The sequence below is a fragment of the Cornus florida genome, unplaced genomic scaffold (assembly GCF_030987335.1).
Source record: "Cornus florida cultivar Cherokee Brave unplaced genomic scaffold, ASM3098733v1 CherokeeBrave_3.0.0_Hap2_Chr10, whole genome shotgun sequence".
In the NCBI taxonomy this organism is placed as follows: domain Eukaryota; kingdom Viridiplantae; phylum Streptophyta; class Magnoliopsida; order Cornales; family Cornaceae; genus Cornus; species Cornus florida.
This window is the reverse complement of record NW_026775580.1, coordinates 74,059,119-74,085,380: the sequence shown is the minus strand read 5'-3', so window position 1 is coordinate 74,085,380 and position 26,262 is coordinate 74,059,119. Positions and strand designations below refer to the sequence as shown.

The following is a 26,262-nucleotide window of genomic DNA, read 5'->3' as shown; positions in this document are numbered from 1 at the left end:
TCTGCCAACTGTGTCCTGTTGGTACAACAAATCCAAGGACACAAAACCTCCTCCATATCCCAATCCTGAAAAGAGCGCCTAAAGCGCACATCCCACGTAATCCCATTGCTATCAAGCCGATAGCAATCGGCAACATAGGCATGTCTATCGGCAGCGATTCCATAAAGTCTAGGAAAGGAACAAGACAAAGGCTGGTCTCCACACCAAAGATCATCCCAACTTAAAGGTAATGTGTTTCAAATCCTATTGTATTTTAAGTCCCAATATAAACATATGAAGGATCACCTTTCATTTCACGTGAACACAGTTAGTCTTCAAGGATTCTGTACATCCCAAGTTAATCATAAGGTATGTTAAATAATAAATGTAAATTAAATCTCAATATAATCATAGGATGAGTCACCGGTAAATTTTTATCACGAATTATGTACATCCCAAGTTCATCGCAAGGAATGTTGATAAATGTAAATTAAATCTCAATATAATCGTTGGATAAATCACCATGTAAATTTTATCACGGATTAAGTTCATCCCAATTTAATCATAAGGTATGTCAAATGAGAAATGTAAATTAAATCTCAACATACGCGTAAGATGAATCACCATGATGTAAATTTATTTCAAGTGGACACAAATCCAGTTTACACAATAATGGAAGTGAGTATCTTATGAAACATCACTAGTCTTATAGTTCTAATATATAGCTGAACATCACTGGTCTTATTGTAAGGTATGTTAAATAATAAATGTAAGTTAAATCTCAATATAATCATAGGACGAATCACCAGTAAATTTTTATCACGAATTATATACATCCCAAGTTCATTGCAATGAATGTTGATAAATGTAAAATAAATCTCAATATAATCTTTGGATAAATCACCATGTAAATTTTATCACGGATTAAGTACATCCCAATTTAATCGTAAGGTATGTCAAATGAGAAATGTAAATTAAATCTCAACATAATCGTAGGATAATTCACATTGATGTAAATTTATTTCAAGTGGACACAAATTCAATTTACACAATAATGGAAGTGAGTATCTTATGAAACATCACTGGTTTTATAGTCGTAATATATACCTGAACATTTCATTCTACTCAGCTGCAATACCGTTGTATTGGCAATGAAAGTAAACAACATCCCATCTTTTTTCTAAATTATTACAAGTATGCTATTTTGCGTTCCAAATAATCATATCAAATCATAGTTTATTCACTTTCAAATTACTCTGTCTGGACGGTCACAATTAATAAAAAATAGTGAAGAACTGAGAATATATGAGAGAAGAAGATAATAATTTGAGAAATTTTCACCACACTGAAATGATGGTGTCCTATTATGTATTTATAGTTACAACAATAAGAGAGAGATGGAGAGATTCTCTCAACAAACCTATCTGGATTTTCCTTTGCCTGATTTTCTGGTTGATCCAATATATCATTAGCTAATCTCTTAACAAAAATAAATCATAATTATTGAATTCCATTACAACAGTGAAATCCAAAAAACATATGGACTACTCCTTACAAGTATACCATTGAAAAATAAAATGCAAGATCTGAAATTTCAATTTCATAAGGTCCATTCTGTGTAAGAGTTGAACATTCTAACTCTGTTCTAATATATATGAGCAATGAATTTAAACAAAATCCCATCCATTTCCTAAAATTTTAGAAGTATGCTACTGATACTTTTGAAAACCTTAAAGATATGAGTGGTGGCTTACAACAGATAAACATTAAATCCAGTTACACCAGTGAGATTATAAATGCAAGTTACCTCTCCAACATTTATTACGGCTTAAACAGATATAATATGTAATAGGGTTGACAAATAAAATTATAAATACAAAATATTAAACCAACCCAATAAGAGTGGAACAGATTGTTTGTGCTCTGCAAATCTTTGTAAACCAAAGAAAGTACCGCTGAGGCAAATAACAGAGCAGACCAATGTATCAGTGGTACAGAATATCTTCCTCAACGGAAACTAGAAATATGACTCATTTATACTCAAATTCATCTTTGGTGGTGTCATGTTCTCTCTTTTTATAAACCCTTCATCATGCTTTTTCATCAAGTGAGAATCGCAACCCTGGCAAATAAAACCATAAACAAAGTTACTCGGGTATTGTTTGTAGTAGCTCTGATTTTGCTTCTTGTTGCTTTGGTTTTGGTTGGGAGTAGAGAGACCACAGAAGAGGTTTTCAGTTTTGCTCTGCTTTGTCTGAGTATAGAGGATGAAATTTAAGTGGGCCTGACCTAAAAAGGAAAAGGATGAAATTTAAGTGGCCTTTTCAAATTTCAAACTGAAGGTTACTGCTTAATGTGGGTACTGTATCCACTGTTATAGCATACATACCATATTTAATTAGTTTCTATTTACCTCATTGACTTTGTATACATAGTAACTGCCTCGATTTGTGGGAACCGGCTGGAACTAGTTACTGTATCAAAGGAGAGGATTTGGATCCGTCGAAGCACATACCTCCAAGGAATAGCAACCACCCCTCCCTTCCCCGAACTTAAAACTAATGACTCCCCTCCATAAACTGTGCCTCTCGACCCCGAATCTCCAAAGCAACTTCCCCAACAAGGTTTTGCTGAACAAATCCAATGTTCTAATCCCCAGACCACCTACTTGAATGGACCTGCAAATCTGCTCCTAATTTCCTGGAGTGGGTGCAGACCTAGTGCTTCACTTACATCTTGTCTAGCTACTCAAAACAAGTTTCTATCTCTGGAGAATTTGAGGAGGAGAGGTGTATAGCCTACTTTTTTTTTTTCTCTTAGTTGGAACTCACACATGTGCCTCCACTGAGGCTCGCATCTCTAAACTTCCTTTGGGAAGTAGGGGCCTGGTACCGCTAGGCCACTGGCTTGTTGGTGTGTATAGACTACTTCCATATGCCATAATTGTTGGCTTGCTGCAGATGACCTTGATCATCTTTTTGTTACTTGTCCCCTTGCTGCAAATGTTTGGCCATGGTTTTCAGATTTGTTGGATTGGAACTTGTACAGTTCACACTCGTTGGCTCCACTTGGGGACCGGTTTTTTCACAGAAACAAGACTCATAAAAGGATCTTTGTTGCTATTAGTTGGCATATATGGTATGAGAGGATTATGAGGATGCACCAAGACACTCACAGATATGCGTTGGAGATTGCCAGTGTGGTGTGGCGGGAGGTCTTGTTGTTGGCTAACTTCTCTTAGGGATATCAACCTTTCTTGATTTGAATTTTTGTACGTTTGCCTTTGCTGTGATGATGTATGCTCTGAGATGAACTTTTCTTGAACTAACCATATATCTTGGACTGTAGGTCACTCTTTTCCAAGGGTATGCCCTTGAGGTTGTCATGTGCCTTATTTTTCCATATCAATATATTTTTTCCAACTTTTCCTAGGGGAAAAAAAGGATAATACTTGAACTTGTCCCCCTTACCGTCTGATGTAGGACAAAGAACAGGCTCAAATAGAAGAAAGCAAATAAGAATTGTGGGCTGGAAATTCAGAAAACAAAGCTAAGATTCAAGGGTTGTTAGTGGAGAAGAAGAATTGAAAATAACAAAGAAAAGCCTATTGGAATCACTCCAATAGGCCTAGGTATCACACCTAGAGAAGGCCTTGCACCCTCAGAATTTGCGAATCACTCACAAGAAATCTCAAAAGATATTTTGTTATTCATTCATTGACAACCTAACCAGAATTACATAATATCCTTTTTATAATAAAGGATGACCCTTGGATTACCCTATAATGGAGGTAATCAAAAGTTGACATTAACTTAATAAAGTAACAAATAACTTAATTGATGCAAGTTACCAAAACAATGAAATTTCACCATAATTAATGCAGTTCTGCAAAATAATGCAATTTGACCAAACCCCCTAATCATGTAAGACTCTTAACTGGACCCCCCATCGTCTAGCATGTGCCAAATTAAGGTCTGTGCTTGTGAACGGATCTCCTGCTAGTTTTTTTCCGAGTTTGCGCGGTTTGAGACGAGGAGATCCTTTATCATCTTTTTATTCCTTATTGTTATGGAGGGATTGAGCAGATTAATGAAAAGAGTGGAGGATCTGGGTTACATAAGGGGGTTCACAATCGGTAGAGATGTTGCTTATCAGATTGAGATATCCCATTTGTTGTTTGCGGACGATACCTTGTTTTTTTGTGATGCTGATGTCTCCCAACTCAGATACTTGAGGTGCATTCTTGCTTGTTTCCAAGCGGTGTCCAGAGTCAAAATCAATGTTGGAAAGAGTGTGCTTGTCCCAGTGGGGGATGTTCCAGATATTTCCTCCTTAGTTGCAGTTCTTGGGTGTTGAGTGGGTGCTTTTCCACTTCCTTATCTGGCCTACTTACGTAGTTGACTGTTATCAACTTGATAGCAGTGGGATTACATGGGATGTGCGTTTTAGGCGTTCTTTTCAAGATTGGGAGATGGCAGAAACATGTGTGTTTTTGGAGTTGTTGTATAGACAGAAGGATGTTGGTAGAGCTTGTGATGACATTTTAGGAATTCCCTCCACTCATGGTAGATATGGAGTACTATCCATGTTCTTGTATTTGTCTAATTTTGCTGGCCAAGATTTCCCATGGAAGTCTATATGGCGCTCTAAAGCTCCTCTTAGAGTCGCTTTCTTTGTTTGGACTGCTTCTTGGGGAAAGATTTTGACATTAGATAATCTGTGAAAGAGCGGCAATACCATTGTTAACTGGTGTTGCCTATGTAAAACAGACGATGAGTCCGTGGATCACATTCTTATGCATTGTCCTGTGGCATATGATTGTTGGAATCTCATATTCAGTAGTTTTGGCGTTCAGTGGTTAATGCCTAAGCACTCTATTCAATTAATTAACGTATGGAGAAGATGCCCTGTTAAAGGTCATGCTCGTGATTTTTGGATGATCGTCCCACACTGTGTTTGGTGGTGTATTTGGAGAGAGAAATAATAAAATTTTTGAAGGAAATGAATCGTCTCTAGCAAACTTAAAATCTCATATTCTTCGTTCTCTTTTCTGTTATGTAAGAGGCAGCGATTGCTCCTCGATTGATGATTTATTTAATCTATTGGACTCTGTTGGTCCTTAGGTTTTTCGTTTTTCTGTATTAGGGGTGCATTCCTCTTTTGAACGCTTAAAAAAAAAAAAGCCTGTTGCCACTGTTCTCTACCAATTCTCCCTGGCTTGAAAAAATTCGACCCCGGGGAGGTAAATGTATGAAATTGTTCATAGAGGTCTGGAGCTAGGTGTTAGAACTGTCCTTTCCACTTGACGAGGAATTTTTGATAACCGCCTGCTCTTGTTGAAACAAGTTGGTGATCAACAACATCTTCTATTTCCTCCTTTAAACGTGGAGCAGGGGGAAGGCGAGGGATAGGATCAACAAGAAATGGATTAGCAAAATGGCCTGAGCAAGGTGTGACCTTCGATGTTGAAGACTTTTCTGATACCTATCTCTTCTGGTAGGTCAAAAACATAAGCATTGAAGCTAATTTTCTTGAGAACTTTGTCTAGGCCAGCACTCTTTGCGTGAAGCTTCTAATAAGCATCTTTAGGATAGCGTTCTGGTCTTATTCGCACCATAACCATATCTCCTTCCTCGAATTCAGCAAACTTCCTCTGCAAATCAGTTTGTGTTTTGTAAGTTTCATTGCTCATTGCAATCTTCCTTTGAACTTCTGCGTGGATGTCTCTGATATGCTTACTAAAAGCATCAGCTTCAGCACTAGGGCGTGCCACAATTGGTGAAGGCACTAAGTCAATTGGTTTCCGAGGACATAAACCTATCACAATCTCAAAGGGGCTGCGCCCTGTGGATCTGTTTACAGAACTGTTGTACGCAAATTCAACCATAGGAAGAATCTTGTCCCAGCTACTAATATAGTCACCAACAAGACAACGAACCAAATCACCCAAGTTGCAATTAATAACCTCGGTTTGGCCGTCAGTTTGGGGGTGAAAAGTAAAGGAAAACTTCAGTCTTGTATTCAGCATCTTCCATAATGTGCGCCAAAAATAACTCATAAACTTTGTATCTCGATCAGAAACAATGGTGTTTGGCAATACATGAAGCCAAACAACTTCTTGAAAGAAAAGTTTGGCAATGTGGGCAACATCGGATGTCTTAGAATAAGGAATGAAGTGTGCCATTTTTGAAATACGATCCACAATAACAAATATAGCATCATGACTTTGACTTGTTTTAGGCAACCCAAGTACAAAGTCCATGCTTAAATCTTGCCACAGCTCGTGAGGGACTGGGAGCAGCGTATATAAACCTCCACCATGGCAATGTATCTCATCCAAAATGACCTGCTGCCCCACCAGCATGCAACTCCCATATCATATGTTCACGAAGAGATGTCTTAGGCAAACAAAGTCGAGTTCCTTTGAAGAGATAACTATCATGCGCCGAATAATCAGGATATGTACCCTACTGTCCAGCTATCAAACTAGCATGTATAATGTAAAGTCTCTGCAAGATAAGTAGTCTTGTTTAAGCATATCGAAACCAAGAACTTGAGCAGCCATGGAGGCAAGAATATGAAAAACTCGGCTAATATGTTTGATGACGAATGAGTACTCTTGCAAGAATGAAACCCAATTCCCATGTTGGTGGGTTAACTTCTTTTGAGAGTTAATATATTTGAGGGTCTTGTGGTCAGAATACAACACAAACTCCTTAAAAAGAAGGTAATGACGCCAGTAGCGAAGTGCTTGAATCACAACGTTAAATTCTCTGTCATAAGTGGAATACCTTTGTTTTGCTTCATTAAGTTTCTCACTAAAATATGCAACTGGATGTCCTTCTTGACTGAGCACGCCTCCAATTCCAACCTGTGAAGCATCACAGGAAACTTCAAACACCTTTATAAAGTCTGGAAGGCGCAAAATAGGAGCTGCAATTATTCTTTTCTTCACTTCTTCGAAAGCCTATGCTGCTGCCTGTGTCCAAACAAACTGGCTATTCGTCATACAATTGGTGATAGGGGCCATTATTGTGCTGAAATTTCTAATAAATCGCCGATAGAATGAATCTAGCCCATGAAAACTCCATGCTTCCTGCAATGTGCTGGAAATTGCCAATCTAGAATTGCTTTCACTTTATCAGGATCAGCTTCTACCCCTTTGGAAGAAATAGCAAAGCCTTCACAGATAAATCCTTTGGACAACAGCTCTTTAACTTACCTCTGAAGTTCGGCATGCTCGCTTGGATTCAAACGATAAGCTGGAAGGTTAGGCAATGGAGACCTCGGTACAAAGTCGATTGCATGTTGGATATTACACAGAGGAGGGAGTTCATTAGGGAGATCTTCGGGAGACAAATCTGAGAAATCTAACAGCAAGTTGGCGACCTCTGATGGCTTTGAAGAATCATGAACAACAATAGTTTCTTTGATTTCCCTTGCTACAACAGCATATATAACACCCGTCTCTTTACTTTCCAATTGAAACCTCTTCTTTGAAAGGAGATTGAGGGACTTTTTCTTGCTTTTCGCATCATCTACAACCTGTCCGCCTTTATATATCTCCATTTCAGCTGAAGACATAGGCTTCAAAATAATTTGCTTGTTGTTAACAAGAAAGTGTATGTATTCTCCTTCCCACAATGATACACATCTCGATAATAAATCCAAGGCCGCCCAAGGAGAATATGTGTCACTCTCATGGGAATTACATCACACCAAATAGAATCATTATAAGCTCCACAAGAGAAAGAAATGAGACAACATTGAGTTACCGAAATAGAAGTACTATCTATGCACGCCACTTTGAATGGTTGTGGATGTGGTTGGATTGAAAGCATGAGACGCTCAACTGTGGCTACAGACACAACATTCATACAACTTCCGCCATCAATAATTGTCCTTTCGAGTTTGATTCCCACAACGAACTAGCATTTGAAAAATAGATGTGCGTCGCCAATCTTCATTTTCAACTTTAGGGGCTGCAAGGATGTGCCTCACAACAGAGATTGATGGAACATCTTCATCCTCTTCTAGATCATCAGAGTTGTAGATCCTATAGTCAAACATGTTTCCCATTGTCCTCTCCCCCTTGTTCTTCTGGCTCTTCTTCATGCATTATCCCAATGTGTAAATTTTTCTTTGGACATTGGTATGCCATGTGACATGTTTCTCCACATTTGAAGCACTTGCTATCCCTTCCACTACCTCTGTTGGCCACAATACTCATCCCTTTAGGATCAGCCATGTTGGAAAAGGGCAGTTTTGATCCAGCATTTCCACCATTCGGCTGCGCTGCTACTGATCGTGTGATGCGATTTCCATAACTGGACTTCTTGGGTGCTGCCTCCCAGGTTTGATATCCAGATCTTCGAGCCGTTTGATAACTCAAGTACTCCTCCATATCCAATGTAACCTGAAAGCATGTTCAACGCCATATAATGACTGGCCAAGCAATTCCCGTCTGATATCAAACCTTAGACCAGCCTTGAATCTTGCAAGTGTTTGCAACGGGTCTTCCACAACTTGACTTCTAGTCTTTAACTCATCAAATCTTTGCATATATTCCACGACTGACATACTGCCCTACTTTAGATTGATAAGTTGTTCACACAGTTTGTCATGGTAATTGGCCGGCATGTATTTTTCTCGAAGCTTTGCCTTCATTTCTTGCCATGTGCTGATTGGTGGTTGTCCCAGCCTCCTAATATCTCCTTCAACGCCAGTCCACCATATTTTTGCTAGGCCCACAAGCTTCATTCTAGCAAATCTCACTCTACGATCATCACTCATATCATACCATTCAAAATATTTGGTGTGTACCGATGCTAATGCACAAAATGATGTAAAAAGTGTGAGTATGCGAAATGGTCACCACATTTAAAAATTTATAAAAACCACTAAACACTTATACTAAGTAGTATGAAGTGAGTAGGGATTGTCCCAAGGGATTTGCAAGGTACTCGGAATCAAAGTTGGATTAGTATGTTGAATGATCAAGAGAGGTTTGGTTGGTTGAATTATACTACAATTTAATTAAAAGCAATGCAATGTAAAACAATCTAAAAGGATTAGGGTGTAGAGAACGAGAGAGAGGTCTTTGGACATAGAGTTCACCACTGAGCTTCACCTCACTAAACATCTAGTATTTGTCAATTTAGGGGGATTAAATGTTGCAAGACAAGTGTGTGTGTGCTACCAATTGAAATAACAAGTATGGATGACAATAACAAGTGTGAATTGTCTACCTAGGCTAGTGTGTAGTACAAATCATCAAGTTAAAGCCATTAATCCATCAATTAAACCAACAATTAGAGCACACAACAATCTAGAGAAATGTACACTTTGCCATAATAAGCATGGATCATCAAACACAAGTATGGATTGTTTACTTATCTAGGAATTTAAAAGCAATTACACTACAATTATACTAATGACTAGGAAATTAAACTAATTAGGCTAATGGTGTAGCACAATCCATCAAGTCATGAGCATAATCCATCAAATAAGTCACAAATGTAGACAATTAAGCACTATGCTTGATCATCACTAGATCTACAATTCCAACACACATAGACATGCATCAAACTTATAGAATCTAGTGTAAGTACATAACCATTCATTCCATCACACATAGACATGTTAATAGAATTGAAAAATTACATGGAAGCATTAAACCATACAAATCATGTAGAAACACAAGATCTATATATAATCATAGGTCAAAACATTATTTACAACATAAATCCCCGAAAACAACAAAATACTAGAGTTTTGGAGGCAAGCCTAGGGCTATCTCTAGCCCCAAGAGGAGGATCTAGCTACTCGTGGTTGATGTCATCCAACTGTCATGGACTATTTACTCCATCTTCTTCCTCTTTGCTTTGCTCAAGAACCCTAATCTAGAGAGATAATTTATCTAAGAATTATGTTAATTGTCTAATGCAATGGAAAATAAAACTTGGAACCCTTTACAATTGATTCAATTTCATTTAAATACTAGCTCCCTTGAGTGGTCTCCAAATCAGAAATTGCCTTCTAATTGGTCTAATCCCGCAGCCTCCAAGTTAGGTAGAATTCAGGCGCGCTCGGGAATAAAACAGCTCTCTGCCCGCCAAATCTCGATCGATCGAAGGGGTCTTCGATGGATAGCAACTTACTTCGATCGATTGAGAATGAGATGGCATAAATATCTTGACACTTGGCAACCTTATCCACTGAGCTGGCACCGCCTTGACTTCGATCGATCGAAGATCTCAGCAATCGATTGGGAACTTTAGCGATCGATCGAAGACTCTCCAGTGCAGTTTTTCTGACTTTTTTCGGATTTTCTTCTTGACTCTGAAAATGGGCTAATAGGCTCTTTTCAGCCTGTTTGAACCTTATTGACCTGAAATAGATAAAAACAAGAATTAGAACTAAAACGGGAAAGTAAGATATATGAATGGACTAAAATGCCCTAGCTTAGGTGCTAAAATGTGCAACATTTGAGCACTTATCAATATTCTTCAATCGAAGCAAGCCAATCAGAAAATACAGCAGGATCAACCTTCCCTTCAAAATCTGGCACCTTTATTTTAATTTTCTTTGTGATATCCCCAGCGTTATGTATTTCACATGACAATTCATCCCTAGACATTGGGTGTGGTGGTGGATCAGCCCTCACATTCTACCTTTACTTATTAAAAAAAAAAAAATGTTGCTCTCGACCATTGCCATCATTTGTACTGGATGCAGTTACTTGTTCAACGAGACCAAAATTGTTAATAGGTTGACACATTCGGGCTTCTAACTCATTGAATTGGATATTCAACCCATTAAGCTGCTCCACAAGCTTAGATATCAGCTTATCTTGCTGATTACTATCCGATCTTTCATATCTTGATTGTGTCGACATGACGTCAACTCAAGCTCTGATATCAAAAACTGATGTAGGACAAAGAACAGGCTCAACTAGAAGAAATCTATGGAAAATTCGGTTCTATAAATAAGGAAACAGTGTGTGTATAGCTGTAATTAGCTAGGAGATTTTGTAATGTTTTAGTCATTGTAATCCCTGATTTTAGGGAATTAGTTTTTGGTCAATATCTCTAGGATTAGACAGTTTCCTAGTTTTAGAGTTTCCTAATTTAGATCCTCTGAAGTGTATATAACAATGTAATTTCATTGTGATTTCAATACAATTGAATTTCAGCCCAATTTGTGTCAAAATCAACTAAGAATTGTGTGGGCTGGAAATTCAGAAAACAAAGCTAAGATTCAAGGGTTGTTGGTAGAGAAGAAGAATTGAAAATAACAAAGAAATGCCTATTGGAATCACTCCAACAAGGGCTAGGTATCATACGTAGAGATGGCCTCACGCTCTCAGAATTTGCGAATCACTCACAAGAAATCTCAAAAGATATTTTGTTATTCATTCATTGACTGCCTAATCAGAATTACGTAATATCCTTTTATAATAAAGGATGACCCTTTGATTACCCTACAATGGAGGAAATCAAAAGGTTTTTTATTTTTTTTATTTTTTTTTTTTCATGAATTAATCAAAAGTTGACTCTAGCTTAATAAAGTAACAAATAAGTTAATTGATGCAAGTTACCAAAACAATTAAATTTCACCATAATTAATGCAATTACCAAAATAATGCAATTTGACCAAACCCCCTAATCATGCAAGACTCCAAGTGGACCCCCTATCGTCTAGCATGTGCCAAATTAAGGTTTGAGCCTTAGAACCCTCCTTGCCATGCCTTTTATATGCTTTAAAAGGTTGCTGCCCATAAAAATTTCTTCTGCAATCTCTCCATTCTCTGAACAACGGTGACTAGATTCTGAAAGAGGGAGAGAAAGGGTACTTTTCAATGAAGTAAGTCGCCCCCCTTCAATCGATATTGCTTCTTCCACCCTACAAGTTTCCTCTTGAACTGATCCACTCGGTGGATCCCACGAAGCCACCCTCCTTGTTGGAGCTCCCAATGGTAAGCCCAAATACATCACCAGAAATGCCCCCGTTGCACACCCCGGAATATCAGTTAAAAAGTCTTTATCTCCACCACCTCTCCCACAAGCACAATAACACTCTTCCCCATGTTGACCTTTTGGCCATAGCCGAAAAGCACACCAAAACACTTCAAAGTTCCTCAAATGAGTCTCATTTGCCTCACAGAAGATGACTATGTCATCGGCAAACAAAAGATATAATATCTCCAATTGCCAGGATGCATCCATGTTCACTCTAAAACCTCTAATATTGTCCAAATCCACCGCTCTCCTCACCTGTTGAATGCCTTCATCGCATTAATGAGTAGCAAAGGAGACAGGGGGTCCTCAGCCTCAACCCTTGAGAGCTACCAAAGAATCTAGATGGACCTTGTTCACCAAAATTGTGAACCTCACTAAAGAGATGCAAAATCGAATCCACCTCCTCCACCTCTCTTTGAAGCCCATCCTCTCTAGCATATGAAGTAGGAAACTCCAACATCGTAAGCATTCTTTACATCACACTTACACATCAAACCCGACACCCTGTTCCTTAGCATGGAGTCCACACACTTGTTGTTAATCAGAGTTGAATCCAATATCTGCCTCCCTCCAACAAAAGGATTCTGGGTCTTTGAAATTTCATCATTCACCACTTCATTTAACCTCAAGGCTTGAGGTGTATTCTTGTTTGTTTCCAGGCGGTTTCTAGGTTGAAGGTAAATATTAGTAAAAGTGTGCTTGTCCTAGTCGGAGATGTCCTAGATATCTCCTCCCTAGTTGCAGTTCTTGGATGTGGGGTGGGAGCTTTTCCTATTCCCTATTTGGGATTGCCTCTGGGGGTCTCCTCCAGGACGGTGGGGAGTTGGGATTCTGTCGTTTAGAGGTTCGAGAAGAGGTTGGCGGGTTGGAAGAAGCAATACTTGTCAAAGGGAGGGAAGGTCACTCTTATCAAGAGCACTCTTTTGAGCCTACCCACTTATTTCTTATCCCTGTTCCAAATTCTGTGCTCTATAGCTAAAAGGATAGAAAAAATCCAACGGGACTTTTTATGGGGTGGAAGGAATGACGAATTCAAGTATCATCTTGTTAACTGGGATCAAGTATGTAAGCCCATGAAGCTAGGAGGCTTAGGTATCCCGAAGATGGTTCCCTTCAATAGAGCTCTTTTGGGAAAGTGGTTGTGGAGATTTGGCAAGGAACGTCATAGCCAGTGGAGAAGGATCGTTTCTTGTCGTTTTGGGGAGGAGAGTGGTGGTTGGTCCTCCCTTCCAGTTTCTATAGCGGGAGGTGTAGGCGTGTGGAAGTTTATTCGGAAGGGTTGGGATGTCTTCTCTTCGCATATTAGATTCAAGGTTCGCGATGGTCGATGTATTCGTTTTTGGGAAGATTTATGGTGTGGAGATCAATTGTTGTCATGCTCCTTTCCTAAACTTTATAGAATCGCAGTCGATCGACACGCCTTTGTAGCTAATTGCTATCAGCTTGATAGTAGTGGGGTTACTTGGGATGTTCATTTTAGACATTCTTTTCAAGATTGGGAGCTGCAAGAGGCCTTTGCCTTCTTGGATTTGTTGTCTCAGCAGGAGGCAATTAGCATAGGTAATGACGACATTGTGTGGGTTCCTTCTTCCAATGGAACATTTAACGTCCGGTCCATGTTCCTATGCCTTTCCAACTTCGTCGGTCCGGTCTTTCCATGGAAGACCATCTGGCGGTCTAAGGCTCCACCTAGAGCGGCATTCTTTGTTTGAACAGCCGTATGGGGCAACATTCTCACACTTGACAATTTGCGAAAGAGGTAAGATTAATGTCAATTGATGTTGCCTATGCAAAAGTGATGGGGAGTCTGTGGATCATATCCTTTTGCACTGTCCGGTGGCGTACGATTGCTGGAAGCTTATTTTCGGCCTGTTTGGCATGCATTGGTTGATGCCTCAATCCTCCAGATATCTGATCAATGCGTGGAGAGGATGCCACGTTCGACGTCATGCACAAGATTATTGGAGGATTACTCCACACTGTTTATGGTGGTGCATTTGGAAAGAGAGAAATAACAAAGTTTTTGAAGGGAGGGAATCGTCCTTGCTGACTTTGAAACTTCTTCTTCGCTGCCATGTTAAAGGAAGCTCTTGCTCCTCATCTGTAGACATTGTTGATATATTGGACTCCATGGGTCCTTGGGTTTTTTTCGTTTTATATCCGGGACGCGTTCCCCTTTTGAACGCTTTTTAATCGATTATTACTTATCAACAAAAAAAAAAAAAAAAAAGAGCTACAAAAGTGGCATCCATACATCTCTCAAACCGATCATGCTCATGGAAAGTGTTGACAGCCTCCATTACCTCTCTTCATGACCTCCCGGTGCCTTATCCCTAGTACAACTCTTTAAGGCAGTAACCGCATCGTCTTTAGTGAATGGTCTATCTATCTCATCTCTATCCTCCACTAAGATCACATCAAACTCGAAACCATCCAACAGTGGTTGTCCCTCGATGCTCCCCATAAGCAAGTGCTGATAGAATGGCAAAATCTCCCTACTAACATCCTCCTCCTTGCTCCACACAAGACCATTCACTCGGATTTCTCCAATATGGTTACTCCTTGGATGGGCATTGACCAACCTATGAAAGATTTCGTGTTTCAATCCCCTTCTTTAAGCCACAAAGCTCTAGAATTTTGTCACCACGAAATCTCCTATGAAATAGCAATCTTCTTGAGCTCTAGTTTGCATTCCTCTCTAACCCATTAAAAACCCCCGCTCCCTCCTTACGATCGAGCACAACAATCTCCATCAATATTCTGTTCTTCCTCCACTCAAGCTTGCCAAACACCTCCTTATTCCTTTCCTTAACATCCTCTTTTAAAAGGCAAAGCTTGCTAACAAGGATGAAACTCGAGCTGCCTTTCACTTCATACCCTTCCCACCAATGCTTCATTCTCTCCTCAAAGCCTTCTACCCGAGGCCATATAATTTCAATGACAAAGGGATGTGAACCGAAACTGGTATTGCCAATGCCACGTGAACATCGGAAACTTCTCCTTCCACTCCCCCAAAATAAAAAATCTATCCAACTGAGTTAATGCAGGAACTCTCTGCCACTAGACCTAGTAAACGAGGAGATCTATTAACTGCATTGAAGTCCCCACCAAACACAACACGGAAAACTCCACTGCCCATAAGCAAAAGCTAATTCCACCCACAAAAGTGCCTGCACCCCATCCTCGACCGACCTATAAACCCATCCGCCTCAAGAGAGAATAAGCAAGAAACTGAAAATCTCCCCTCCGCGTTTCCACTTTGGATACCCATCTCATATTCCACAAGCCAAAATGCCTCATGCAGAACCCTCACTATCCTCTTATAAGTGAATTTCAACTTTGACTCTTGAAGACAAACAACTTGGGGCATTCCTAGCCTGAATGGACAACTTTTCGGCCTCCTAATCAGGTCACATGACTGCTAAAGGTTGGAACAGCCTATTCCCATTGCCTTCAACTTCCTCTCCCACCACCACAGCTTGGCTGATATCAAATGGGTGAATCGGCATATTTTGTTAATCTTCTTTGCCTGACTGTTCCACTGTTTCTTGCACAAAATGGGCTCTGTAACCACCTGCAGTAGAAGTGTCCATGCGCCCCCCCCCCCCCCCCCCCCCCCCCCCCCCCCTCCCCCCCCCCCCCTCTCTCTCTCTCTCTCTCCCCATCTACCGTAACTGTCCCATTCTATGATACAAACTTAGTTAATCCATCATGGCTACCGCGAAATCGCTTCTCAATCTCAACTGCATCCCCTTGCCCACGCATAGTGTGATCAGTCTGCCTTCATCACCCTCTCTAGTCACCACAATCTGGTTCTGGCAGTCCCCTTCATACATCTAACCAACCAAACCTGCCATATTCACATTTTGTTACATGTTTCGAGTTCACTTGTCCCACCACTTGCGGCTCCACCCTTTTCCATACTTGTTCTGCCACTTTGCTACTCTTACCACTCACCCCTTCCTTCCCTTTAAGTGTGAATGGGCTTTAGATTTTATTTTATTTTATAACACTTAGGTGAGTTTTGGGTTGCCTTTGAGACCCATTCAATGAAGGTCATTTCTCTCTCTCTGCTTGTGCCCATATTGTTCAATTATGGGTTATGCTTTTAGTTTGTCTTGCTTCAATCCCTTTTGATTAGTTGACCTCTGCACCTTTTGTCCCATTGACAGGTTATCCGACGTAATATGATTATGACTAGCCCAATTCTCATGATTCTAAGCGCCCCCATATTCCCCCCTTCGATTAAATGCTTGTCAAAAGCCATCCCTTTTGGCTTTTGAGTTCAACCTTAGTGTTAGGGCCTCAGTAATACTTGTTGGTGTGTGTCGGGTAAGGACACAAGCATCTTGTTAAATGGGACAACACGAACATGACACCATTATTACTTAACATTTGTAATCTGTTTAATAAATGGGTCAAGAGTTGTCTCCCACCCCTTTTTGGTTGTTAAAAAGACCTCACCATGTGTCCCCTTTTGCTCGCCTCTTTTTACGCCCCCCAGGCACCTGTAAAAACCCTTATCCCCTACCTCTCTAGTTGCGCATCGTCGACTTGTCAGACGTCACTTTCAGGCATGCTTCCATCACACGCTGGGCGTCGTCCTTCTCTCGCCACCAATCCTTCTCTTGGATTAAGAAATTCTCATCTTGATCTATGAGCAACGCTATTGCCTGAATCTGTTCCGACATGTTTCTTCCAACACAACCACCAGATAACTCACCTTCCCTTCCCTCACCATCACAGAAGCCGGTATCTCCCCTCTGTCCGTGCCTGAAATGATTATTCTTTCTATGTCTACCATTTCATCAACTTTTACGCCTTTAAAATCACCACACAAATTTCCAGTTGCCACGACCTATGGATGGCACCACAGATGGAGCTGCACACCATACAATAGAATTTTCTTTCCTTGCTCTTCCTTAGAATGCCAAAGATCCCACTATGTACGACCAGACATCAAGCTTTAAAAAAGCCTCTCCCCACTAAGTTTTGCCCCTTTCAAAACCCAAATTGCGTCAATGCATGAAGGTAGCCTGAATAGAAGCATTGAGTCCGACAGTGGAGCCACGCACCCCACTCGCCACCTTCCATGCCTTTGTAGCCCACTCGTCTGTATTCTCTAGGTTTCCCACTTCCTTGTCGAAACGACCAACAATACCTGATTGCAGAGTCTCTTTCCTTCCCTCAACACTCGCATCATCCACTTTGAACTTGTGCCCTCTGTCCAACGGCAGCCTCGAAACCTCGCAGGCTGTGAGATTACGTGGTAATTTTGCTACCTCCAAAAAGCTTCTCCTCTCTATACTGACTTGTTGTGAACACAAAATCACAAAAGTCAAATTGCAATCTAGTATTGCTATCATTTCCAAAATGTAATTCCATGCTTGTTTTGGTTTCGTAGCTAGTTTTGAAAAATGAAGACAGAAGTCCGTAATGAAAGTATTTTTTTCAGTTTAAAAATTTGCATTGTGTTTAGCTGTAGCTTCCCTATTCTAGGGAATTTTATTATCATTTCTATTTTTGTACCTGATACTTGAAAACAATCAAGAAAGATTTTTGGCTTCATGTCATTAAAATGTTTAGTTGCTATATTTGTTCCTAATATAATTTTTTAAATTATGCCTCAGACTTCTTAAGTATGCTTCATCCTGTGCTGGTTGCCCTTCACATCAAGAAAGGAGCTTCTCCAAACATTTACGATTTATATGTAAGTTCTATATGTTTATAATTTCTTATTTTACATAATTCAAATTATTCTTTAACAAATATATTGTTTGATCTTTAAACAACAGACTGTTCGTAGATCCCGACATCTTTTTTTTGAACAGAAGCACAGCGTAATATTAGAAAATTATGGGTTGTACAAAAAGGGTAACACTGATTGGCATGTGGCTGGGGATTCCAAGTTGAGATATATCTCGATAGATGACTTCATGTGGTGGTTGGAGTGGGTTCCTCAACAGTACAAAGAAAGGATTTATAATTACATGTTTAAGCAACAAATTTGTGTTTTGGAGAATTGTCCGACGACTTTATTAAAACACCCAGTAATTATCTGTTTTTGGCAATCGCCACGCGTTGGGTGGTACAAGTTAAACATTTCTGGGTTTTTTAAGGAAAATCTTGGTGGGACCAAAGAAGCTTATTGTGGAGAAGTACTAAGAGATTCTTGGGGAACGGTTTTGGAGAGGTTCCATAAGCCACTTCCTGATGCGACATCTAGAGATGAAGTATTCTTACTTGCAGTGCATCATGGGATAGATGAAATTCTCCGAAGGAGATCGGAAGCAATGAAAATAATATTGGAGATTGACCATATTAAAATTGTCAAGATTCTGTGTCGCAGGAAGCATGTCCCGTGGGATTATATGGAACTTTGTTGGTAAGCTTTTAGTATAAAGTTTGAATTTATTCTTCTTCTTTTTTTCTTTTCTTTCTGTCCATTTATACCCCTTTCACTTTCCATCCGGATCCGATGCGGGACGAGTACCTATTGTAACACTTACCCACTTGAGCCAAAACCTTAGTATTATTTATTCTTTAAATTTAGATTCCAATTTCCAATTACATTGATAAAAAAATTATTGTTTTACAGGAAAATTTTTGATATGTTGGAAAGGTTCGACCTATATGAAATATTGTTTACATATCCTCAAGGAAACGGTCTAGCTAAAAGAGTTGCGTATATAGGTTCTCATCTGACTATGGGACAGAGTTTTCCCATAGGCAACAGAGGTTATGAAAAACAAGTCTGGTGTGATCAATGGTTGATTCCACGATATGAGATCGCCCCTGGAAAAATGGACAAAGTAGAATCGTCTGATGATGATATTTGAAGTCAGGTACTTTTACTTTGATTTCTCCTTTTCTATGTAAAAACATACTTCAAAGAAAAAAATTCATATATATATATATATATATATATTTTCTGTTTGATGGTTTACTTCTCATCACACAAATCTTATCATCAAAGATGAAACAGGATGGACAAAATAGTAGTGGGAATATAAACATTAAGAATTGAGAGAGAGAGAAGACCTCCTTGTGGTCTTCCATGTCACCAGACCTCCAGTTTCTAAGTGGGGAAAAAAAAAAGTGGTTTCGGTTCATAGAGAGAGGGAGAGAAAGGGAGTCACCTTGGTTCTCCGGTGGATCTGGTTTTTCGCTGATGGACAACAGCTCTGGTAGGATTTGGATGAGATTGAGGAGTGAGAAAGGGGTTGGCAGCAGACACCCTCAATTTACAAACTGTTGCAAATTACCTCAATTGACTTACGGAAGTTTGAATTCTATTGTTAAAGTAGTCACTTACACCTTGACACATGAATTGATTGTTTTGACAAAAGTAGTCGCACACATCGTTATACTTGTCCATTTCTTCTAATGAAGTAGTTGAGTATCAATATGCTCTTTCTAAGATTTTCTAGCTTATTGGAGTGTTGTTCTTGACTGGACTTATTGTGCTAAGGTGCAAAGAGCATTGAAGCTTGTACTTATAGAGGATATATAGGCTATGGTAGTGTTGACTGCATTTTAAAATGAGGGTGTGAAATTTCACATAAACTTGAATATATAGAGAATTAAATCCTCCTGTTCAATTAAAGGCAAATGATGGTTTACTTGTGCACATGATCTTGTTGTTTCTATAGCTAAAAGATACTGAACATAATTTGTTAGTGTAATATCCTTAATTTTAAGGAAGTTATTTAGTTTGTAACATGGGTTGAGGTTCACTTAAATTTAGATTGGATTAAACCCTATGAGATTGTTGCCTTTGCAAATTTTATCAATATAATTGTTTATTGTGAATTATAAGATGGATCAATTTAAGTAAAGCCCGAATAACGGATTTGGACTTGTGGGTTTGGTACGTACATTGAAGGAAGTTGACTGCTGACGCTGAAATATAGAAATTTAGAAAGTAAAAGGATTTAGATTGAAATAAAGATTTATGGTCTTGTGGGGTAAACGTAAATTATGAGAAGCTGAAGGGTTAGAACAAAACAAAATTAAAATAGTTAAAGAATGGTGTGACACATGTCACCACTACAAGTGCCAAGTGTTAACCCTCCACGTACTAAAAATATGTTATGTTTGTAGAACTCTCCATACCTTTTTGTATATACAAACATATATATATATATATAAAACAAAACATGTGGACAGCTTCCAAGAGAATCCATATGCATGCATAGTGTCCTGTTTTATAAAAGGAAGCATTATATGTACACTTGTATACTCATAAAGCAGCAAGCTTCCAAAGAAAGGTTCTCACTTGGGTTGTAGGAGAACATATATACATTAGGTATATGTATAGAGAAAGCTGAGAGTAATGAACTTAAAGCTGAAGTATATATAGGGTGAACAAAGATAGAAAAATGGAGAAGGAAAATTGGGAAAAGTTTGGAAAAAAGCCTCAAAGAGGTAGGTTTTCCCTCTCTTATCTATTCTGAAGTATATATATGGGTGAACAAAGATAGAAAAATAGAGAAGGAAATTTTGAATTTTTTTGAAAAAAGCCTCAAAGAGGTAGGTTTTCCCACTTATCTATTTTGAAAAATTGATTTATTTTGTTAAAAATTTAGAAAGAATTCTGCAATTGTTTCATCACCTTTGATTATGGTTTGAATTGTCAAATACAATTGTTCCAACTTGTTGGGTTTGGAATTGTGTATTTGTGCTGAAGATTGAAATGAACAAAATGTGTTTAGGGCTGAATTTGTCGTGCTTTGACTTGTTAATTGGCTTTGAAATTTTGAGATACTACAGTACTGGTTAGGAGTTTAGAGTTTTATTCGACTCAAATGGGCTAAGAATTGAATTTGTTATGGATTTTCAAGTTAGGTATATTATGCTGTGAAAAACTGCTTTCAAACAAATTTTTGGCTAATGTTGTACTGTTCAATGTGTTTGTTTTAATAAAATGTTGGTATCAAAGTTCAGCAGGTTAGCTTTCAAACGGCTTTGGATTCATGTAGTTTGGATTAATTTGCTATTTTTGGTGAATTTTCAAAGAAAACATGTTCGTTTTTGCAGAAAATTTTACACACGCCCTGGGAGTACTCTTTAATGAATTTTGATACATATCTATGGTTGCATTTTTTAAAGTGAAATTTTGTGAAAAGAAAATTAACGTAGTGATGCTTTTGCAGAATTTTTGTTTTCTTAATAGATATGAGATCTTTGGGTCTTAATGAATTGTGCTCTGGAGAAGACAGCTTGAGTTTGAGAAACTCTGAAAGTGAACACTGATTCCTTCTTTGAAATGGGACTTGGAAGGCCAAAAATGTATTGGTTTGAAAAGAAAAAAAAAAATATTTGATGATTGTGTATACTGATGGTGAAGGCATCGAGTCAATGGAAGTGGGGCTGCGGTTTTGGGTGAATTTCCCAAAAGAAACAAGTAGGGTATGAGTAACCCTTGGGTGAAACACCCGAAATCCATGTAGTAGACCTTTGTTTGGGTATTGAAGGTTGGGGCCACGCCGGTGCGAAGGGTTGGCCGGTGGATTTCTCTTGGAGGACCACCATTGGTTTATATATGCATTCATCCTGTTGAAAATGAAAGATAAAAAGTTATGGCTAGTTTTATGAACTATTGTGGTCTTATGAAAGTGATGTTTTAACTTTATGGAAATGGGTTTGATAATATTTTGATGGAATAATACTTGTTTTCATGATTATATTATGTCATCTAACTCCAATTGATCGGTTCATTTTCTGAATTTGCTAAAGAGTTTTTTCCGGCTACTGTTGAAAGAAAAATTTGTTTTGACCTTTGATGGAAATTATTGGTTTTCAACAAATTTGGAAATCTGCTGGGTCTTTTATCTCATCTTTTTAACAAAACATTTTCAGGTTGTGGACGTGGTGAGCGAGCTGTGAAGAAGAAAACAAGGCAAGGATGTAAAGTGTTTGGTGACTTAGCTTCCAAATTTTGGGTTAGTTAGGCCTTGAAATTATCTATGTATTGACTTCAGTATTGAAAATTCACTGCAAGACAGATGTAACATTGTCTTTTAATGTTACATATGTACATTTGATTCTTGTATCTAATTTGAATTGAACGGATTTTTTACTTAATGGAGACTAGCTTTTTGAGAGGTAAATTTTTTGGTACACAACATGGACTTCCCTTGAGAAATCAGAAGTATTTTCATAAATTTCTGAGTCTGGTTAAGTTAACATTTTGGACCATGTTAGGACTTGGGAGGCTGGCTATATTTTGCATGTGGATTCAATTACAAAACCCTTAAACATGCCTCTAGCTTTTCTAATTTCTATCTACTTACCTTGTCACCAAAAAGAACATCCCTAGATCGAACCCAAGTTTAGAATCCCTAAACATATTTGGTATGTATCGTCATTGAAGACAAAGGGAACTCTGCTATGAACTTGGACAAACTCCGGTGGCAAGTTCATTCAAGCGGTAAGCTTTGATCATCTCTCTATCTTCCAGTTCGAACCTAGGTTACAAACTCTCACCCTCTCTCTCTCTCTCTCTCTCAACCTAGTTACAACCTAGTTGCAAACTCTCACTCGCCATTGAAGAGAAAGTAAGGCATCTCTGCGACGAAGTGGACGAAGTCCGGTGTAGAGTCGATACAAGCGGCAACTATCTCCGGCAACTTTTTAGAATCCGGTAAAAAGTAACTTGGTAAAATTAGCGTACTCAATTTGAGAACCTGACTATCATTATATACAAGCGGAAAATTACAAATATGGAAAATAAAATAAAATAAAATCAAAATAAAGAGAATAAAATCAAATCAGAATAAAAATAAAATCCCTAAAAATTAGCCTATATTGAAGACCCAATAAATCTGCCATAATCGTTGAGTCAACTTATAGATAAGATTTCCAATACTCCCCCTCAAAGTGAAGCAAATATGTTGATTAAGCCCAGCTTGACGATGGAAGACTGGAGAAGAGAAGGCCCTACAGACTTTGTGAACACATTTGCAGTCTGTTCTGAAGAAGGAACAAAAATAGGATTAATGATACCCAATCGAACCTTCTCTCGAATAAAGTGAATGTCTACCTCAATATGTTTCGACCTTTCATGTAAAACAGAATCAGAAACAAGCATAATGGCTAATTTATTGTCACAAAACAGCCTTGAAGAACCTTTCTGTACAAGACCCAACTCTCCCAAAATTGATTGAAGCCAAAGAAGCTCACAAGTACCTTGAGCCATAGCTCGGTATTCAGCTTCAGCAGAGGATCTAGAAACAACAGTCTGCTTCTTATTCTTCCATGATATGAGATGATTACCATAGAAAGTACAGAAGCCAGAGGTAGAACGTCTATCTGTTTTACATCCAGCATAGTCTGCATCAGTAAAGCATAAGAGTCCAGACTGATTTCCTGAGGCATAGAACAGACCAAGACCAGGGCACGACTTAAGGTACCTCAAAATATGGTAGACTGCATCCATATGAGCTGAGCGAGGGGCATGTATGAATTAACTAATCACACTGACAGCAAATGTCAAATCGGGCCTTGTGTTAGTCAAGTAGATAAGACGACCTACTAAACGTTGATACACGGATGGATCTGGAAGGAATTCCCCTGACTCAACAGAGAGTTTAAGATTGGGGTCCATAGGAATGGAAGCGGGTCGACACCCAAGCATGCCAGTATCTTGAAGAAGATCCAAAACATATTTTCTTTGAGATAAAGAAATTCCACGACTGGATCCAGCAACCTCAATTCCAAGAAAATATCGAAGAGGACCTAAGTCCTCACATCAAAGGACTTTTGAAGATGAAGTTTCACCTGAGCAATCCCTGAAGCATCATCACCTGTGATAATGATATCATCCACATATACCAATAACATAATGTAACGACCATCAGAGCGACGTCGAATAAAACAAGTATGGTCTGAGTGGCAGCGCACAAAGCCCATGGATAAAACAACATTGCTGAAACGACTAAACCAAGCTCTAGGAGATTGCTTCAAACCATAAAGAGACTTCCGTAGCCTACAGACTTTCCCAGCATACTCCCCCTCAGCCCGACATCCAGGGGGTGGATCCATATATATAGTCTCAAGTAAGTCTCCATTAAGAAATGCATTCTTGACATCTAACTGATGCAGAGGCCAAGAATGGGCAGCAGACAAGGAGACAAGCAGTCGCACAGACATCAACTTAGCCACAAGACCAAAGGTAGCACTAAAGTCTTTGCCCGAAATCTGAGTAAAGCCTTTTGCCACCAACCGAGCTTTATACCGATCAATAGAACCATCGGCTAAGTACTTCACATTAAAGACCCACTTGCAGCCAACTGTTTTCTCCCCAGAAGGTAAAGCAACAAGTTCCCATGTATTATTATGGTGTAAAGCATCCATTTCTGTTGTCATGGTAGACACCCAATTGGGATCCTGGAGGGCTTCTGACACAGATCGAGGAATAGAAACGGTCCCAATCTTGCCCAATAAGGATTTATATGCACCTGAAAGACCATCATAGGAGACATACTGGGAAATAGGGTGGTTAGTGATACTAGAAAAACCACACCAATTAGGAGGATGACGATCACGAGTAGGATAACGGGAGGTATGCTCAGGAATTGTAGGAACAATAGGAGAAGGAGAGTTACCTGGACCTGGTTCTGAAGATGATTCTGGCAGGGGAGGTTGAGTGCAATGGCGACGAGAGTAGACCTGCAAAGGTGGAGGGGAACCCTGTATGGATGGAGAAGGAGATTCCAGGACAGTGTGATTTTCAAAGAGAGGAACAAGACGGGCAATAGGAGAAATCTCCTTTTCCAGATCACAAGAGAGAGAATCCTGTACCACAGAATTAGTACTATAAAAAGGAACAGTTTCATGAAATGTCACATCAAGAGAATGATACATATGTTTGGTCACAGGATCATAACAACGATAGCCCTTTGACATAGCAGAATACCCCAAGAAAATACACCTAATAGATTTATCATCAAGTTTATGACGAGAAGGACTACGGTTATGAACAAAACAAGTACAGCCAAAAACACGAGGCAGAAGGTGAAACAATGTATAATCAGGTTGGAGAATCTGAAGTGGTGCCTTACCACCCAAAACTCGATTGGGAGTAAGATTAATCAGAAAAACAGCTGTAAGAACAGCCATGTGCCAATAGAATTTAGGCACATGCATACCACTCAGAAGACATCGGATCACAGACATAAAATGACGGTTTTTGCGTTCAGCCACACCATTTTGCTCAGGAGTATAGGGGCAAGTGAGTTGATGTAAAATCCCCTTTTTATTAAGTTCAGACCGGAACTCATTCAAAACATATTCTCGTCCATTATCAGAACGAATATTACGGACAACAGTGTTATACTAGGTTTTGATCATTTGAAGAAGCTGGGTAAATAAAAGAAACACATCAGATTTCTTTTTCAATAAATAAACCCAAGTACAACGAGAATAATCATCAATAAATGCTACATAATATCGATGTCCAGAGAAACCAATAACTGGGGAAGGGCCCCAGACATCAGAATGAATAAGATCAAACATACTAGGAGCACGACTCATATGAGAAATATAGCTAGTTCTAGTATGTTTAGAAAGCTCACAAACTTCACATTGAAACTTATGGTTCTTACATGCTTTATTTAACGAAGGAAACAAAAGACATAGATATTGAAAGTTTACATGCCCCAAACGTGCATGCCACAGACTAAAAGTGCGAAAAGAAATATCATAAACACTAGAAGTAAGTAGGACAGAAGCTTGAAGACTCGTTCTTGGTGGTTCCCCAAAGTAGTAAGGCCCATCACGCTCATAACCCCTGCCAAAAATCGTCTTCGAACAAAGGTCCTGCAACAAACAGTGATCTGGTAAGAATATAACTGCACATTGGAGGTTTTTTGCAAGCCGACTAACAGATAAAAGGTTAAAGGTAAATTTAGGTACATGAAGGACAGATGACAGAGTAATATCAGGAGACAGACAAACATCACCCTTACTGTGAATGTAAGATGTAGAGCCATCTGCAAGATACACAGATTGGGTAACAGGTATGACATTAGAAGAAAAAACTGATAACTCACCAGTCATGTGATCATTGGCCCCAGAATCCAAAACCCAAGTGGGCTGCTTGGCCTTAACATGAAATGCAGTAGGAGTACCTGTAGCAATAGTTGCAGTAGGAGCAGTTGAAGGAGCACTAACTCTAAAAGTAAGGGAGCCAAGCTGGTCTTGGATATGCTCAATCTGAGACTGAAGCTGGCTCAGTCCAGGAAATACAGTAGATCCACCA

At 39.1% G+C, this 26,262-nt stretch overlaps 1 protein-coding gene across 1 annotated transcript in view; it reads left to right on the top strand.

The window, feature by feature from the left end:
* Window positions 1-22,085, top strand: part of LOC132277139 (uncharacterized) — a 63,652-nt gene extending 41,567 nt beyond the window's left edge. The window contains exons 3-6 of the mRNA XM_059778888.1: window positions 17,630-17,709; window positions 17,795-18,384; window positions 18,598-18,844; window positions 21,861-22,085. Of these exons, the coding sequence (XP_059634871.1) occupies window positions 17,630-17,709; window positions 17,795-18,384; window positions 18,598-18,838 (911 nt within the window). The 3' untranslated portion in view covers window positions 18,839-18,844; window positions 21,861-22,085. The remainder of the gene's footprint in view (window positions 1-17,629; window positions 17,710-17,794; window positions 18,385-18,597; window positions 18,845-21,860) is intronic.
* The last annotated feature ends 4,177 nt before the right edge of the window (window positions 22,086-26,262 follow it).